A 15,407-nucleotide genomic window follows, 5' to 3' on the forward strand; every position below is an offset into this window, starting at 1 on the left:
AGGTCATTAGAAATTGTGACACCCAAGTGTTTGAAACTCTCAACCTTAGCTAAGAGACGTCTGTCGAATTCGTATACAAATGGTAAGACATTCTTTTTCCTTGTTATTATGGAGAACACAGTTTTATCACAATTAATTACCATCTTGCACTGCCTACACTATTCTTCAATGACTTTAAGAGATGCGCTCAATCTTACTTGGTCACCGCTCGAGTTTATTCGAGAATAAATGAGACAATCATCTGCGAACAGCCTAATCGTGACACCAGGGTCAATTTTGTCAGCTATGTCATTTATATAACACAAGAAAAGGACAGGGCTCAAGACGGATCCCTGAGGGAACCCTGAGGATACAGTTACTAGGTGCGACCTTACATGATTGATTTCTACAAACTGTGTTCTATTCTGGAGATAGGCCTTGATCTATAGTATAATGTTTTCGTTAACACCAAGGTTGACAAGCTTGTGTATAAGTTTACTGTGCGGGACTCGGTCGAATGCTTTTGACAAATCTAAACATATTGCGTCTATTTGACTCCTGTCATTAATACATTGGGCGAAGTCGTGCGTTGTTTCGATTAGCTGTGTTATTGTGGATAAAGATCTACGGAAACCATGTTGGTTACAAAAGAGAGAGAGTGAATCTTCCAGAAAATTATTCAACTGTTTAGAAGTGATATGCTTGAGCAGTTTACCACATGTGCAAGTTATCGAGATCGAAAGATAATTTTCGACGAGGTGCCTATCTCCAGTCTTATGCACAGGAACTACCCTTGCAGTTAACCAGTCCATCGGAACTTTGTGTTGTGTCAACGACGCATTAAAGATAACCACAAGATATTTCGAGATCCATTCGGCATATCGCCTTAAGAATACGTTGGGAATCCCGTCGGTGCCGGCAGATTTTTTATGTCCAGATCTAACAGTAACGAAAAAATGCCTTGCTCAGTGATAATCAGCTCGGGCATTACTGGGGTTTGGTTTACACTTGTCATTCCGAAATTATATGAAGCATTATCAGCGTCAGCAAAAACAGAATGGAAAAAAGTGTTGAATGAGTCTGCCATTTCTGCTGGCTCAGCAATGATTTGGTCATTGACGGAGAGGTAATCTATTTTATCTCTGGACGGTGCGAGATGGCACCAAAATTTCAATGGCGAACTTTTCATGAATTGGGGCATTACTTCTGAAAAATACTTTAATTTTGAGTTACTAAGTTTATTCTTTAGTGTGTGCGATAATTCTGATAAGACGTTATCATTAGCCAATTTTTTCTTTCGCCTTCTAGCGATCTTGCGTTTAAGTTGGATTATATCGCGTGTTACCCAAGGGTTGTGCTTTGCTACCCGCTTAGTTCTCTCAGGAATAAACTTTGTTATACAAGGATGAATTACTCTCTTAAATTGTCGCCATAGGGTTTCAACGTCGCCTCTGTCCGAAAGTTTATTCAAGGAAATCTCTAAGTAATGGATAATGTTTACATCATCCGCTCTATTAAAGTCATGTGCTCGAATGCTTACATTATGCTTTTTCTTAGCCCCAGCAAAACTGATGCTTAACAGCACAAGCTTATGGTCTGACAGACCCTCGGAAGCATCGATCTCGCAGTTCGGCAACTGGCTAGAAACAAACACTAAGTCAAGTAACGAACGTGTCGATTCAGTTATTCCAGTCGGTTCATTGACCACCTGCTTCAAATCATAGTTAAATGCAATGTCCAGGAGTAATTCACAGCTTTTATTTTCCACCAAACCAGCCTCAAAGCGGTCCCAGTTTATCCCCGGTAAGTTAAAGTCCCCTGCAATTATTGTCTTTTGTCTGTCGGTAACGTTAGCGCTAATGTAGTCATAAATTGATTCTAGATATGAAATCGGAGAATCTGGGGGCCTGTAAACAGCACCAATTGTAAATAATGCCTCGTTGAACCTTATCTTGCACCAAAGGCTTTCTGTGTTGGGGCAATCAGGCATGATGATGCAGTCTAAATGTTGCTTTAAAACAATTGCGACTCCTCCTCCCCGTGACCCTCAATCTTTTCTTATAATTTTATACAATGGTTGGAGTAATTCGCTACCTTGAATGTTCTCATGGAGCCAGGTTTCGGTTACTACTACAATGTGTGTATTATGAAGCATCAGCAAATGCTCAAGCTCAGCGACTTTATTCACAAGGCTTCTGGCGTCAACGTTAATCAGGCGCAGGCATTTTTCCTGCAACTGTTGTTGTTGTCATTTACTGTTTCTCTCAGGGCTGCGCCTGCTCGACACTTTTACCCTGTGTCCTTCGGACTCGCTCCAATAAAAAGTATCACCATTGACCTGAATCTTGTCGTGTATGAGCCTCACATGCGAATTATTAGCTCTCTCTGCACTGGTACTCGCCCCGAGATTCTTCCTTTTAATCAATGTGTCCTGAGAATAGTCATTGGAGATAGAAATCTTAGTGCCTTTGAGTTTTTTGCAGTTGCGAAGCACCTCAACTTTTTCGTTGTAATCAAAGAGTTTTAGGATAATCGGCCTAGTTACGGCCCTCGTTGCATTTCCCCAGCCTGTGAATACGTTCCAACGTTTTTATAGTCACGCCCAACTTATTTAGAAAGAGGTCAGTGACCACTTTGGTTTTTACTTCGTCATCAGTTTCGTTTTGTGCCTCAGGAATGCCGAACACTATATCAAGTTATTGCGCCTACCTCTGTCTTCAAGGTCAATTAACTTCTCATGCTGCAGCCTAATTGTTTCCTCCAACTGGCCGACTGTCTCCTGGAGTTGTGTAATTTGCTTATTGCTTACTTGCAGATCAGTTAGGGCAGCCTCGAGCTTAGCAATTTTCCCCGCCATTTCTTCCTGTCTTTTTTGAGAAGCTATTTGGTTTTCATTCACTTCTTTGATTTCCGCCCTCATCTGCTTTTCGTTTTCAAGCACCTCGGCAATCATTTCCTTGAGCCTGCTGTCGGGACCTGGGTTCAACTCAATGTCCCCAGAGGTAATTAACAGTAAGGCTGTACAGCTTTGCAATACACAAGATACAAGCAACAAGAATGACTTTGAGCACTCTGAACAAGTCTCGAATAACACCTCTGGGCACAGCAGAACCACGACAAACCTTTCGTCACTTCTGAAACTCTTACAGAATGTGCGTTCACTGACCTGTTGAAAAACGAAGAAAAGTTTTGACATGTCCTTTGTGGTTCCGCCGTGCCAACTGAAGCAGCTCCGGAGGCCGGCTGTTCTTAAATGCTCGGTGCGGGGGTTGACGGTGACGGTGTCACTAGATGCACGCCCATGCAGCATCGCCTCATCCAATCTTGGCTGCCATGGCTGCTCCTCATCGATAAAGGTGATTACGGCTGGTTTCGTCGCATGCGCTGGCTGGAAGGCCCAACACAGCAGTATCTGTTGAAGAACGAAGAAAAGTTTTGACATGTCCTTTGTGGTTCCGCCGTGCCAACAATTCAGTTCTAAATTGTTTCGTTTATATTTAGAAATAAATATGTATTATACATTATGAGTACCAATCAGTTTAAGTAAGCGGCATATTCATTCGCAACCAAATCATTAAGTTCACAGCACTCTAACATGATGTGCGAGCTCACTTGGTCTTTTTGGAGGGATGCTAACTGCTGCACCTAGAGGCTAAAAACCGAAAGTAAGACTCCCCCCTTTGCCCGTCTAAGGCAATTTGCTTCCCCTCTGCAATTTACTTTCCCTCTGCAATTCACCCTCACAACCAGGCTGCGAGTCGTTTGCTTCTCGGCAGGTGCTTCGACCCCCTTCATTCACGATCCCAAAGAATCGTGACAGACCTTCGGGTGATAAGGCAAAAGAGACAAAAACATCCTCCCCGCGCTGAAGAAATCGCCAATTTTCCTCTGGCCAAACCTAGTCGGCATTACCTTGGCGCTGGGCCCACTGGGAGACGGGATTGAGATTTTGGGTGGGAGCCACGCGGGAGGGGGTCCCAGTTTTCTTCTGTTCCGCCTGTCCCCAGCTGTGTTAATTAGTTGTACGTAGTTCAATTCTCCCTAGATAGTTTCCACCAGTCTTCTAATCTCCTCTTTGTTAATAAAATGCACTTATCATCCATTCTTTCATTCTCGTCTGCAAACCCAAGCGCTCTGGCTAAATCCGTCGCCCCCTTGGGGAGGGCAGGCAAGCAAGCCCTGTGCACCTCAACACCATATGTTCTATTGTCTTGTCTTCCCCTTGGCATACGGCGTATCCATTTCCTCATACTTCGTCCTATATGTCCTTGTCCTCAATATTCCTGTTTGGACCTCAAATAAAAACGAGCTCCCCCTTTAATTATCGTACCAATGTTCCTTCCTTATTTCCTGTTTCCGTCCCCTATCCATAGTTAAAGGGGCGATGCAACGATTTTTGTACTTTGCGCAAACACCACTTAGAACGGATCCCTGACGTTAATGACCTGTGAAATACCCATTCACTTTTCACCACACGCAATCCAAGTCGCAGAAAAAAAATAAAGAAAAACAAGCAGAGTTCACTTCCTCAACTCGCAGCCAGAACAAGCAGTCACGTGATCTGGAGCCGATTATATGCTGCCAATGTTGATCATAGCCAGGCGCTGGGGTTGGCAAAGCACAGGACACGCGTTGCGTTCCAGACATTGTTATGGTTCAGCTGTTGTCGTCGTTGCAGCGATTGGACACAGGCCACTACCCGAATGCTTCTCGAGCTATAGTTGGTTACAAGTCAAGAAGGTAGGAGAAGCTCCTCCCACAAGTGTGATGCGCCCGTTTCAAATCTCTCCGCAGTCGAAAGAAGAGTTTACTGGAAACGCTCCTTGTTCCGCTTCAATGGATTCCCTCTTGTCTCCGATCCCACTTTTTAAGAAAGCGACCTTTGTATTCATCGAAGAGGGAACCGAGCCCCTGAAAGCAGCCTTTGTATCCATCGGGGGGGAAGCTAATCCCCGAAAGTTGCATTTGTTTCCGTCGGTGGGGGAGAACTCTAATCTCCCTCTCGTGGCTTCCACAATGCTAAGTCAAAGTCGAAAGATAAAGCAAATATGTACAGAAAGGCAAGACCCTCGTCGTGCGTTGTCCGCGACGTCACGGAAACGGTGGGACGCTATTGGATGCAAAGGTGGCGGAGGGATATCTGATTCCCTTTGAGGGGCATTTGCCGCTACCTTCTTGACTTGTAACCGACTATAGTACCTAATTATCACGAGCCCAAATCGAGTGCCCACGCAATTCTCGGGTTCAATCTATGAACCGCATTCAAATATTGTCACTGGGCAGTACTGCTATCGCCCAGCAACGTCATCAGGTTTTGCGATGGAGAGATTGAATGAAAACTCTCGGCTTTGTCCTCGAAATTACAGCGCAACAAAGGAGTTTCATGGTCAGTGGCGTTGCATGCGAGTATCCTTGAGTCTCACTAGTGCCAGTAAGCTCGTGTAAAGACAAAAACATTCCATTTGAATATCGTTGCACCGCCCCATTAATGCTGAATTTCTGTGGATTCTTTCCTTCCATATTTTTCTCTCGGCTTCTTTTACTACCTCTTTTAATGGAGGTAGTCTGCGCTGCCCCAGCACTTGACTGTTGGTGTTGGAATTTGAGTTTTTGGGTTCAGTTTGTCCATTTAGTGTTCATACTTATATAGTTGCTTATACACCTTTCTCGCTCATCGTGTATCCTCCACCGTGTCCAGCCTTCGTCCAAGTCAACTTGCTAATCGCCTTTCTAACTTTGAATGATGTCCAGCTCATGTCTCCCATGCCACCTCTTTACATTGAGTGATGATGAATAAGTTATCATCCAGTCTTCTATCTCTTTGGAACCCATTCTGCAGCTCGCCTAAAATGTGGTCTGCCCATTCCTTCATTCTTCCTTTCACTACCTGCATCACTAGTCCGCACAGGACCGAAGTTGCTGTTATTGGTCGATTTGATGTTATGATATCCATTTCCCTCACGTTTTTCTAGACTTGTTTGCTAGTCTGGCTTCAGGGCGCTGCCATTTTGCTCGCTGGGGTGCGCTTGGGCGCGTCCTAATCCGATTATGAAGCCTTGCTAAGGCGTCATAATTGAATTAGGGCCGCGCCCAAGCGCACCCTTTGGTAAGATGGCGGCGCCCTGAGATCGGACTTGCAAACGTGAATGGGTGATATTCAGTTGACGTCACTCGCTAGGTGTGCTGGCATCGGCCACCACGGTCGCCATCTTCGAGGTCTCTTTCTATCCACATAGGTGTCAGGTGTCGTCTGGCCGGACCTTTCAGCGTGGTTTAGCAGAATTTTACGACTTTGAGGGGTTTTTTTTTTACCGAAACTAGGGGTTATTCTCACGACTTAGGTGCTTTTGAAGTGCCGTCGGAATATTTTTTGTGTGTTTTCGTTGGTTGTTGTCGCTATCAAACTTGTCCACCGCAGCCGCGTTGCTCCATCGGCTCCATGCAGCACTCTGTGTCGCATGCCGTGCGCACGGCGGTGGCTCTTTTGCAAGAACTGTGATTTTTCTACTTTGGTGCTTTTGTAGCACAGTCTGATTACTTTTTGTTTTGTTTTGCCAGTTTCTTTGTTGTTCTTCTTTCTAGCGGATTTTCTGCTCTACGGCCACGTAACTGAGTTGCTCCATCGCCTCCGTGTTGTACGTCGTGCCTTCGGCATTCGTTCCTGTGCAGAAACATGCCGTGCGGCTCACCGAGTGCACAGCTAATGAAAAATGCGCCACATTTTTCAGTAGATTTAAAAACCACATGCAAGCGATTTGGCAAGCGACGAGACAAACGACAGCGACCCGCTTCGCTGTCGCTCGGTGACTCGCGCGATGAGGCAAACCGCATGAAAGCGACAGGAGCAAACGAGGAAGGCGATGAGCGCTCAGCTTTCTAGAAGTCCGAAAACAGAGCTATGCGACGAGTGACAGTGAAGGGTGAACAGAATGTAAGCGATTTAGCGAGCGACGAGACGAGTGACGGCGATAGCAAAGAGAGTCGGCGACGAGCGGCAGAGATTTCTCACGGTCGCTCGTCGCGTCGCTCGGTTTTTGGATGTCTAGAATTTGTCGCTCATTGCCCTGGTCGCTCGCTCCCGTCGCTTTCATGCGGTGTGCCTCGTTGCCCGAGTGACCGAGCGACAGTGAAACGGGTCGTCGTCGCTCGTCTCGTTGCCCGCTAAATTGCTTACATGCGTTCAGCCTTTCCACACAGTACTCGGCGGTAACAAAGAAATTAAAAGAGCCCGCCCCCGAGATAAACTTTTTTTATCTCTTCTGTCCAACGAAGCTTCTTGAACGATATGAAATTAGCACGCGCTACCAACGGACGATCGCATACCCAAGCTGCCCAAGTCAGTCATACTGCGACCTCGAAGATGGCAGATCGGCGGTGGCGCTCCCTGGCAATATCGATCCTGCAGGCTCAGTGAATACCACCTATAAAGCATTGTTGCTTACCTATAATTACCTGCATGCGAAGCATTTCTGTCTCCATACAATAGACCTGTCCGGTTTTTGGACATATCTGGATAAAGAGAATCTTCTATCAATATCACTGCTTTTACAGAGTATGGCAACATCGCTGGTGTCTAGGGATGTGCGAATAGTGAATTTTCACTCCGAAGCGAATACGAATCGAATAATTAATTTTAACAAATAGTTTCGAATCGAAGCGAATAATTTCGAAGCGAAGCGAATAATTTGAATTTGCTAATTTAAAAATGAGAAAATTTACAAAAGAGAACTTGAATAATTTGCAGATTGATATGGCTTAGCTAGCCGTGTCGTCTTCAACTTATTTTCTAGATTACCATTTAGATTTTATTTTAGATTTATTTAGATTTTTCTCATTTACATCTGCCCATTTATATTTCCGGCCCTCGAGACAGCCTCCACCCGGCCCCTTAGCCAAAAAGTTTGGAGACCCCTGGCTTAGAGCATCGTGATTTCGACTTTTGAATAACACTTCGAAATCGTGTCAGACTTAATTCTAAGAAAACAATTATGGTATTCGAGAGGTATCGTAACTATCGAAATGAGGATATTTTAAAAATTGGAGAAACTATCGGTATCATCATCATTATGTTCTGCGCAGGGCAGCTCAATAACGGTAGCAACGGCGTACGCGTTAGACGTGCAGCAGGTGTAAAATTAGTTTAAGTGTACTTGGAGGCAAGAGGACAAAAATTAGTCAGGCTCTGGCAATCGTAGCACACGGTCACACAGTTTTTGACGTGAATGTCATCTTTTGCGGCTCTCAAGAACACAGTTGAAGCTAAAACGAAACTAGTTTTCTCCGCCATCTTCACTCGTTTAGTGGCTCGCCGGCTAGCTGGGAATGTTTTAGCGGCAGCTCGGACGCCTAAACCTATTCCTTCCCGGAATGTTTGCTGCCGCGATTCTTTCTGGGCGCCTCCCCCTGCACTCAGAAACAATAAGTGCCTCGCAAACGATGGTCGGCGGCAGCGGTCCCATAAATAGGCGCCATTTTACCTCCGTTGGGGAATTCCGTTCAGTTGAACTGAGGTGTGATTAGCGGCTCAATGAAAGTTGGAGCCGCCGTTTAACTCCGGCCGATCGTGATTGAGTCAACTACCGTTGACTCAATGGCAGTTGAGAGCGCTCGTGTAACTAGGGTATTAGCTTACCTCTTTTGAATAAGGTCGTGGTTTGCACCGTGTTCAAACTTCGAAATACTTCGAAAATATTCGAAGTATTTCCAAATAGTACTATTCGCTTCGAAGTCCGAATCGAATATGGCATTGTTCGCTTCGATATTCGAAGCTTTCGAATATTCGCACAACCCTACTGGTGTCTGCTCTTTCTGTCCAACAAAGAATATAATTTGGGGCTCGGTTTTTCACGGCAGTAGAATAAAGTCGAATATAGCATTGTTTCCGAGGTCTGGAGTTTGCGTACATGATCCTAGCAACTTCTTTTAAATACAAATTATTTTTGGAACAAAGTGATAAAAAAAAATGGTGAAAATCATTTTTCTAGATTTTCTATTGGAAAATATTGCGTTTTACCCAGAATTGTAGGACTCTACGTGTTTGTTATTGTCGGCGCTTGTTAGCGAAATGCGAAATCTCAAACGCGATGAACAATACAATGAGCTGCTGACCTAAAATGCCTTTGCGCTTGGAAAGACAAAGAACTGCTCGAGACCGATGAGGAAGAATGATGCTTATGGATACATGAAGTTTACTCGTTCCTTGCGCACAAAATCAGTTTCTTTTTTTCTTTTTTTATGTGAAAAAATTTGTGCTTTAGAAATTGGGTAAACGCAATATTTGAGATTTAAATAATATTTGAAAATTATGTCTCTATTTTTCTTTGGAACTCCCTGATTTTTTGTGTCAAGCTTCACATTAGCGCTCTTGCATCTTACTTCACCGCTTTGCAGTGACGCACAAGCATCAAAACTCACCTCCTTGCACCGGCGTGCTCGGAGAAACGGCTGACATGACGGAGTGTCTCGCCTGGATCGATGGGCTCAGAATTTTTGCTCGCTATTAGAGTTCAACCTTGTTTGGTTTGATTATGGCTTGACCCCCAATTTTTAAGAATGATTCCAGGAAAAAAAAATTGTATATTCATTAAACGAGGTATTTGTCACAGTGCTTGCCATGTTTCCTTATGTTGTACCCTGCTCGTCACATCGGGGCCTCATTGCTAATACAAATATTTCTCATGTAATAAATTAAATTTTGTAGGTATGTGGATGGAGAATTAATACCGGCTGCAATTTATTAATGTATGCACGTTCAACTCGCATGAAATGTAAATTATTTATAATTTGATTTGTAGTTAAGTTGTAATATTTGTATTTAGTTCATGGTCAAAAACGTGATGTTTGCCTGCCATTGAGGTATTTCAAGAATGGGTCATTTATGCGTACCTAGAGCTTCGCAGAAGCGCGGTGCGCAATGGTTCAATAACCGTGAAAAGATACTTGCGCCTCAAAATTTGCCGTTTTTCGGTGCGGAAATTGCTTTTTTGTCGAGAATTGGCTGATGATGGTGGTGGTATAATTTTATTTACAAAAGGTTAGGAAACCAACGAGTCCCGGTCGGAGCCCTTAGTCGAAGGCTCCGTTGGCTTCCCGCTGCTTCCCCCACCGTTTTCACTATGACGTGGGTGCAGCTTTGAGGCGAGGTTCAGAAAAATTTCTTGCGCTACGACTTATTGGCTAAGAAACGTTTAAGCTACATACATTGTAAGCTATGGAAAATGTGCAAAAATCTTGTTCAGTGAACACAGATTCTATCCTAGATTTCGTCGTATGCCCGTTTTTAATGCTTAGCATTTATAGGGCCAGCTTTAGGAATTTCATATCTACTTATGTAGCCTCGAGGACCTCACACTGTCGCATGACACCGTCATGTCAGGTCAGGTGGCATCGTGAGGTGACATGGTGATCGTGTCGCGTGACATCATGACACAATATTGCGAGGTCGCGTCCGCGATGTCGCTCGACGCCATGACGCGACACGACCCTTGCAATGTGCCCATTTTACTGTGGTCGCAAAAGGAGGAACGTAACAAACGCTCTGCCTTTGACGTTCTTTACTTAACCCAGGAGGGTTGGGGTGTACTAGAGAGGCATTCCCCTAAGGAACGGCTTTGGGGAATGCCCAAGAGACGGCCAGCTGTCTTGTTGCGAGACGTTGTTCCCCGATTGGTGCAGGACCACAACATCACGTACGAGCTGAACGTGAGTGCCTCCTGCCCCAAGCCGGAGTTCATCCAGGAGACCCAGTTCCTGCGCATCCCGGTGAACGACAACTACAGCGAGAAGCTCATGCCACACTTTGCGGGAGCCTGCCGCTTCCTCGGTACCCATTTTCCTCGACTCTGGTAGCAGCAAACGGAAGTTTGCTGCTAAGGGAGGGTGGGCGTTGCGTCGGGATATTACGGTACTATATACATTTTCTGAAAGAGCACAAAAATTTAGCCCTAGAGCAGCGAACAAATTTTTTCAAAATATTTTAAAATTATTTTTAATTATAGAAAGACCATAAAATGAAGACAAACTTCCAACTTGTCTGGTCCACCATCTTGTTGCGACGTCAGATGTTGTATAAACATCAGCACAAGGGGCAACGGAAGTTTATTTTGCGTGAAAGTAAAATTATGTTTAACGAGTGCCTAAGGCAGGAATGCAACTCTTGTATCTTCAGTGTGGCTGTGCTAGATACGTGCTGAGAAATGGGTATTTTCTCGCTTTTTTTCTCGCTTTTTGCGTCTAGACATTGTGTCGTCACTCACCCCATTTTTCGTTGAATTTCACTGATGAGAGCGAGAGCTTTCTCAACTGCTAATTGGACGAGCTGTCGCAGCTTTCTACTGGGCGATTGGTATCGACCCATGAAACTTTTTTATCCCATTGGCAAGTCTACTATTCTGGTGCATCAGAGGTTGCAGAGAGCTTCTGCAACCTCTGATGCACTTGCTCCAAGTGATTATCTACTGGTGGAATTTCAGCTTTTAGATGCCAGCAGGACAACTTGAAACTTGGACAAATGAAGCATGTGTTGTGAATTGCTTTCAGCATGAATTCACTTTCAGTTATTTTTTATTTTTCCCAAAAAGGGAGGGGGAGGGAACCTTGGCCCTTGGTGCTAAAGGCAAAACCAGTCGGCCATGACCAAAAACCGAGCGGGCAACCGCAATTTTAGTTTGCGTCTGAGATCAACTTGCTGCAGCCCTCGGTTTATAGTAAACGGTCCACTTGTTTTTGGTTCTGTTAACGTAAGACTGGAAGGTTTTTTTATCTCATTTCATTTTTGGGAGCAAATAAACTTTGTTCTCTGCTCGCGTTAGCGGACGAACCATCTGCTACCGATACCTTCGCTTGTTTTCCCAGATCTAAAACCAGAGCCCTTCCAGCATTTTTCGTAATTGGCGGCGTATTGTTTGCGCCACGAGGGTACATGGAAAGCGTCTTTTCTCTTTGCAGACAAGGTGCGTGAGTCTGGCGGCTGCGTGCTGGTGCACTGCCTGGCGGGCATCTCCCGCTCTCCGACGGTGGCCATCGCCTACGTCATGCGCCACCTGAGGCTCTCCTCTGACGACGCCTACAGGTGAGGCGCTCTTTCCGGCACCATCTGGTCCTTGCAGGACGTTCTGCGGGGGTCTTGCTACAGGGGTCCTCGGACGTTTCGAGGAACGTTCCTGTTTCTGCCCTCGTTTGCACTATTTATTGTTGATAATGCGTAGCCCACCTTAATGTTTTAGTACCTCTTGTCTGGCTTGGTTAGTGGCCACCTCGGCATTCGTGCGGTAAAGTGGTACGGGAGCCTACGGACCTCGTAAATAAGTCTACGCTCGCTATAACAGACTTTGAAGAAGATTAGGAATAGAGTCTGTTGTAACCAGCGAGATTAACAAAACACAAATGTCTGTTAACACAAACTTGTTTATTGTTGGTTACACTAGGCATTCTGGGAGAAAGTGGTAATCTTCGATTGGGCAGTACGGCTCACAGCATTTGCCAGAATTCATTGCTCCATTTTCACAAGACGCAACACCTCCTTTGGTGCCCCATTCTGCTCAGAGAAGCAGTTGAGGGCGTTGATATGATCCATGGCTTCAGCAGTTGTTACTCTTATTGTCACAGCCTCTTCGTCACCCTTTTATCCCTCCTCTTGGTCACAAGTAGAGACTCCTCTCACCTGAGCAACTATTCCTTCATCTGTTAGTTGCTCCGTGCTGACAACGTCGGCATCAACGTTCACGTAATCCGAAAAGTCTTCTGAACCAAAAGCTTTCTTAACAGCTCCCCAAAACCCTGGCTCTGGCTCGTCAGGATTGTCTACCAGAGGGACGGGCTCTTCACTGTCGTCGAAGCCAGCCTTCCGGAAACAGTTCTTGATGACTCGTGCTTCAACTTGTTCCCACACAGCAGAGACAACCTGCTCTGCAAACTTGAGGTCAATGACAGAGTAAATATTTTGCTGCATGTTGTAGAGCAAACGTTCGGCGAGCCGCATACAGTATCTCGATTTCACGGAGTGCACGATGCCCTGGTCAATGGGTTGTAGCTTCGATGTTGTGCACGGCGGGAAGTACACCACCTTTGTGGACTGGAGCTTTGGAACCTGCATGTGGCTGGAGCAGTTATCAAGGAAAGGTAGCACCTTCCTCTTCTCTTTCTTCATCTTGCCATCGAAATCCAGCAACCACTTATTAAAAATGTCCCGTGTCATCCATGCGCTTTTGCTAGATGCCTAATCTACGGGAATGTGCACCTTGCACAAGCACATGGTTTGCTTAGCCTTGCCAATTAATAGCAGGTTTGTCTTTTCGGTTCCGTCCATGTTGCAGGAGAAGAGAACGCTCACACACTCTTTAGATCTCTTCCCTCCGTGGCACGGTTCCCCAGAGAGACTGTAGGTCTTTCCTGGCCTCACTTTGTAGTAGAGTCCGCTTTCGTCGGCGTTGAAGATGTTACGCGGTTCATAGCCCGCAAGCAGACTCGGAAGAGACTGGTTTTTCCAGTTCACCACAACGCCGTCATCAACGCCATCGTCAACGCCGTCCGACCCTCCGGAAATGCACTTGAAAGTTACCCCGTGCCTCGCTTTAAAGCGGCTTAACCAACCATCGCTGCACAAGAAGTCGTTGTGGCCCAAAATGGCTGCCGATTGCTCCGCACGCTTTCATTTCATTTCATTTATTATTCCCTCAGGGCCCGAAGGCATTACAGAGGGGAGTGGGCGGTCGGCAGATAAAAATAACATAGTTGAACGAGGCAATGTAGCCGATGTAGTCACAACAGAAATCACTTTTGAAAACTGACGTGACCAACGCACTGACGTTCGAGTACGGGGCGGGTTGCAAGATTATTGAAACGCCAGAAAATGTGGAGATCGGTGAAACCAAGGAGGTTAGAAGTACTAGGAGGGGGCTCGTTGCAATATTGGTGAAGCCTAGTCATAAAAAGTTTAAACGATTTGTGCCCAGCGTGACCGCAGATCTCTCTGGCAATTGGTGCGCGTGACATGTCACGTGCGAGATGGATGGTTGATTGTAGGAGGATTCCTTGCAGGCTTGCGCGCGCTCCGTCCGGTAGGTTTTATCAGATCGAAGGCTAGACAAAGGCTAGCTACGGTCACGTGATGTGGTGAGAGTAAGGAGGAAAATGAGAAAGAGGCGAGGCGTCAAGGGAGCATGGCTTGTGGAGGCTGCGCAGCTGGCGTCATGTTCCCTCCTACCCTTCTATTCTCCATGCGTGAAATGGAAATGGTGTTTGCTCGATTTGACTTTGGAGTAAGAGTCTTATACCCTCGCCACCCTCGCCGTTCAAAAACTCTGTATGGCTGCTGGGGTGACTGAGCTGTTTTTTTCAACATTGCGACATCAAAGAGGGCATACGGAGCGCACGCCAGGCGTATGAAAAATGGCCGCCGTCGCAATCGCTGCGTCGTCGAAAAGCCAAGCAATTTTCGAAATGAGAGAATGTCAGCTGTCAAGAAGTCCGCAATAACGAAGCGAAAATATACGGAAACGTCTCCTAAAATGGTACATTATATCCGAATGTATGTATTAGCCGAATCCGCAATAAACGAAGTTCAATCAATGGGGACCAACCGAACTCCACAAATTGGTATGTTATGTCTGAAAGTCTGTTGTAACTGTATCCGTTGTAACGAGCGTAGACTGTAATAATGAACACACCGGGAAGTGTTTGGCACATAGTTGTGCATCAGTGTGCAGCTTGGATCTACTAAAGAAGTACTGGTTAACCACTCTGCCTAAAACAGACTCTGAGGAAGGAGGAATCCAGCTTGAGAACCCACGCTCTGCTCAAGCCATTTCTGCCCTCTTCCCCAAGCATTTCTTTATTAAATTTCATTTATTGTACTTGCAGCTCGCAAGTAGTATTACTATAAGCCAGCAGTGTTTGAGATTTCTCAGCTCGAGATTTGCTTTTTGCTTTACGAAAGAAGTTGTAATTTATTTGGAGTGGGTGTGAAATGCAGCCTTGATACTATTGCAGAGGAGTTACCGTATTTGCACGAATATAACGCGAGTTTTTTTCCGAAATTACGTGCTCCAAAACACACCTCGCGTTATATTCGGAATCGAGTTCAGCCACGAGGCGCGCGAGTCTGGTGAAAGCCAGAGGAGAAAGTCACCCCTCCGGCTCAATGCAAAAGATCCAATGGAAGAAGAAGTGGGGGTGTGGAGGGGCATTTTCTAGCCATTGGGCCACGTGAAGGGACGAATAGAAAACATAAAAAAGCATTTTTACCGCTTTTGTGTTTTTACAACGCGCGCACGCTGCACGCGCGCGCGTCATGCGGGAATGCGGGCACCGGCCAATTCGAGCCAAGCCAAGCCGGGCCAAGTCAAATCAACACAAGCCAAGCCAAGACCACCGACCGCGTTTACGCAATCATGCGACACGAGGCATTTGTTTACGAAGAGGGACCAGAA

The 15,407-nt window shown here is 45.7% G+C and overlaps 1 protein-coding gene across 2 annotated transcripts in view; it reads left to right on the forward strand.

Moving 5' to 3' along the window:
* The window catches only part of LOC8039910 (dual specificity protein phosphatase 8), a 165,952-nt gene that overhangs the window by 99,609 nt on the left and 50,936 nt on the right, over nt 1-15,407 (forward strand). For both annotated transcript variants that reach the window (XM_040217821.3, XM_042293408.1), the window contains exons 6-7: nt 10,654-10,801; nt 11,926-12,049. In XM_040217821.3, the coding sequence (XP_040073755.1) occupies nt 10,654-10,801; nt 11,926-12,049 (272 nt within the window). The remainder of the gene's footprint in view (nt 1-10,653; nt 10,802-11,925; nt 12,050-15,407) is intronic.

The sequence above is a fragment of the Ixodes scapularis genome, unplaced genomic scaffold, assembly GCF_016920785.2.
Source record: "Ixodes scapularis isolate PalLabHiFi unplaced genomic scaffold, ASM1692078v2 PGA_scaffold4__175_contigs__length_147842914, whole genome shotgun sequence".
Taxonomy (NCBI): domain Eukaryota; kingdom Metazoa; phylum Arthropoda; class Arachnida; order Ixodida; family Ixodidae; genus Ixodes; species Ixodes scapularis.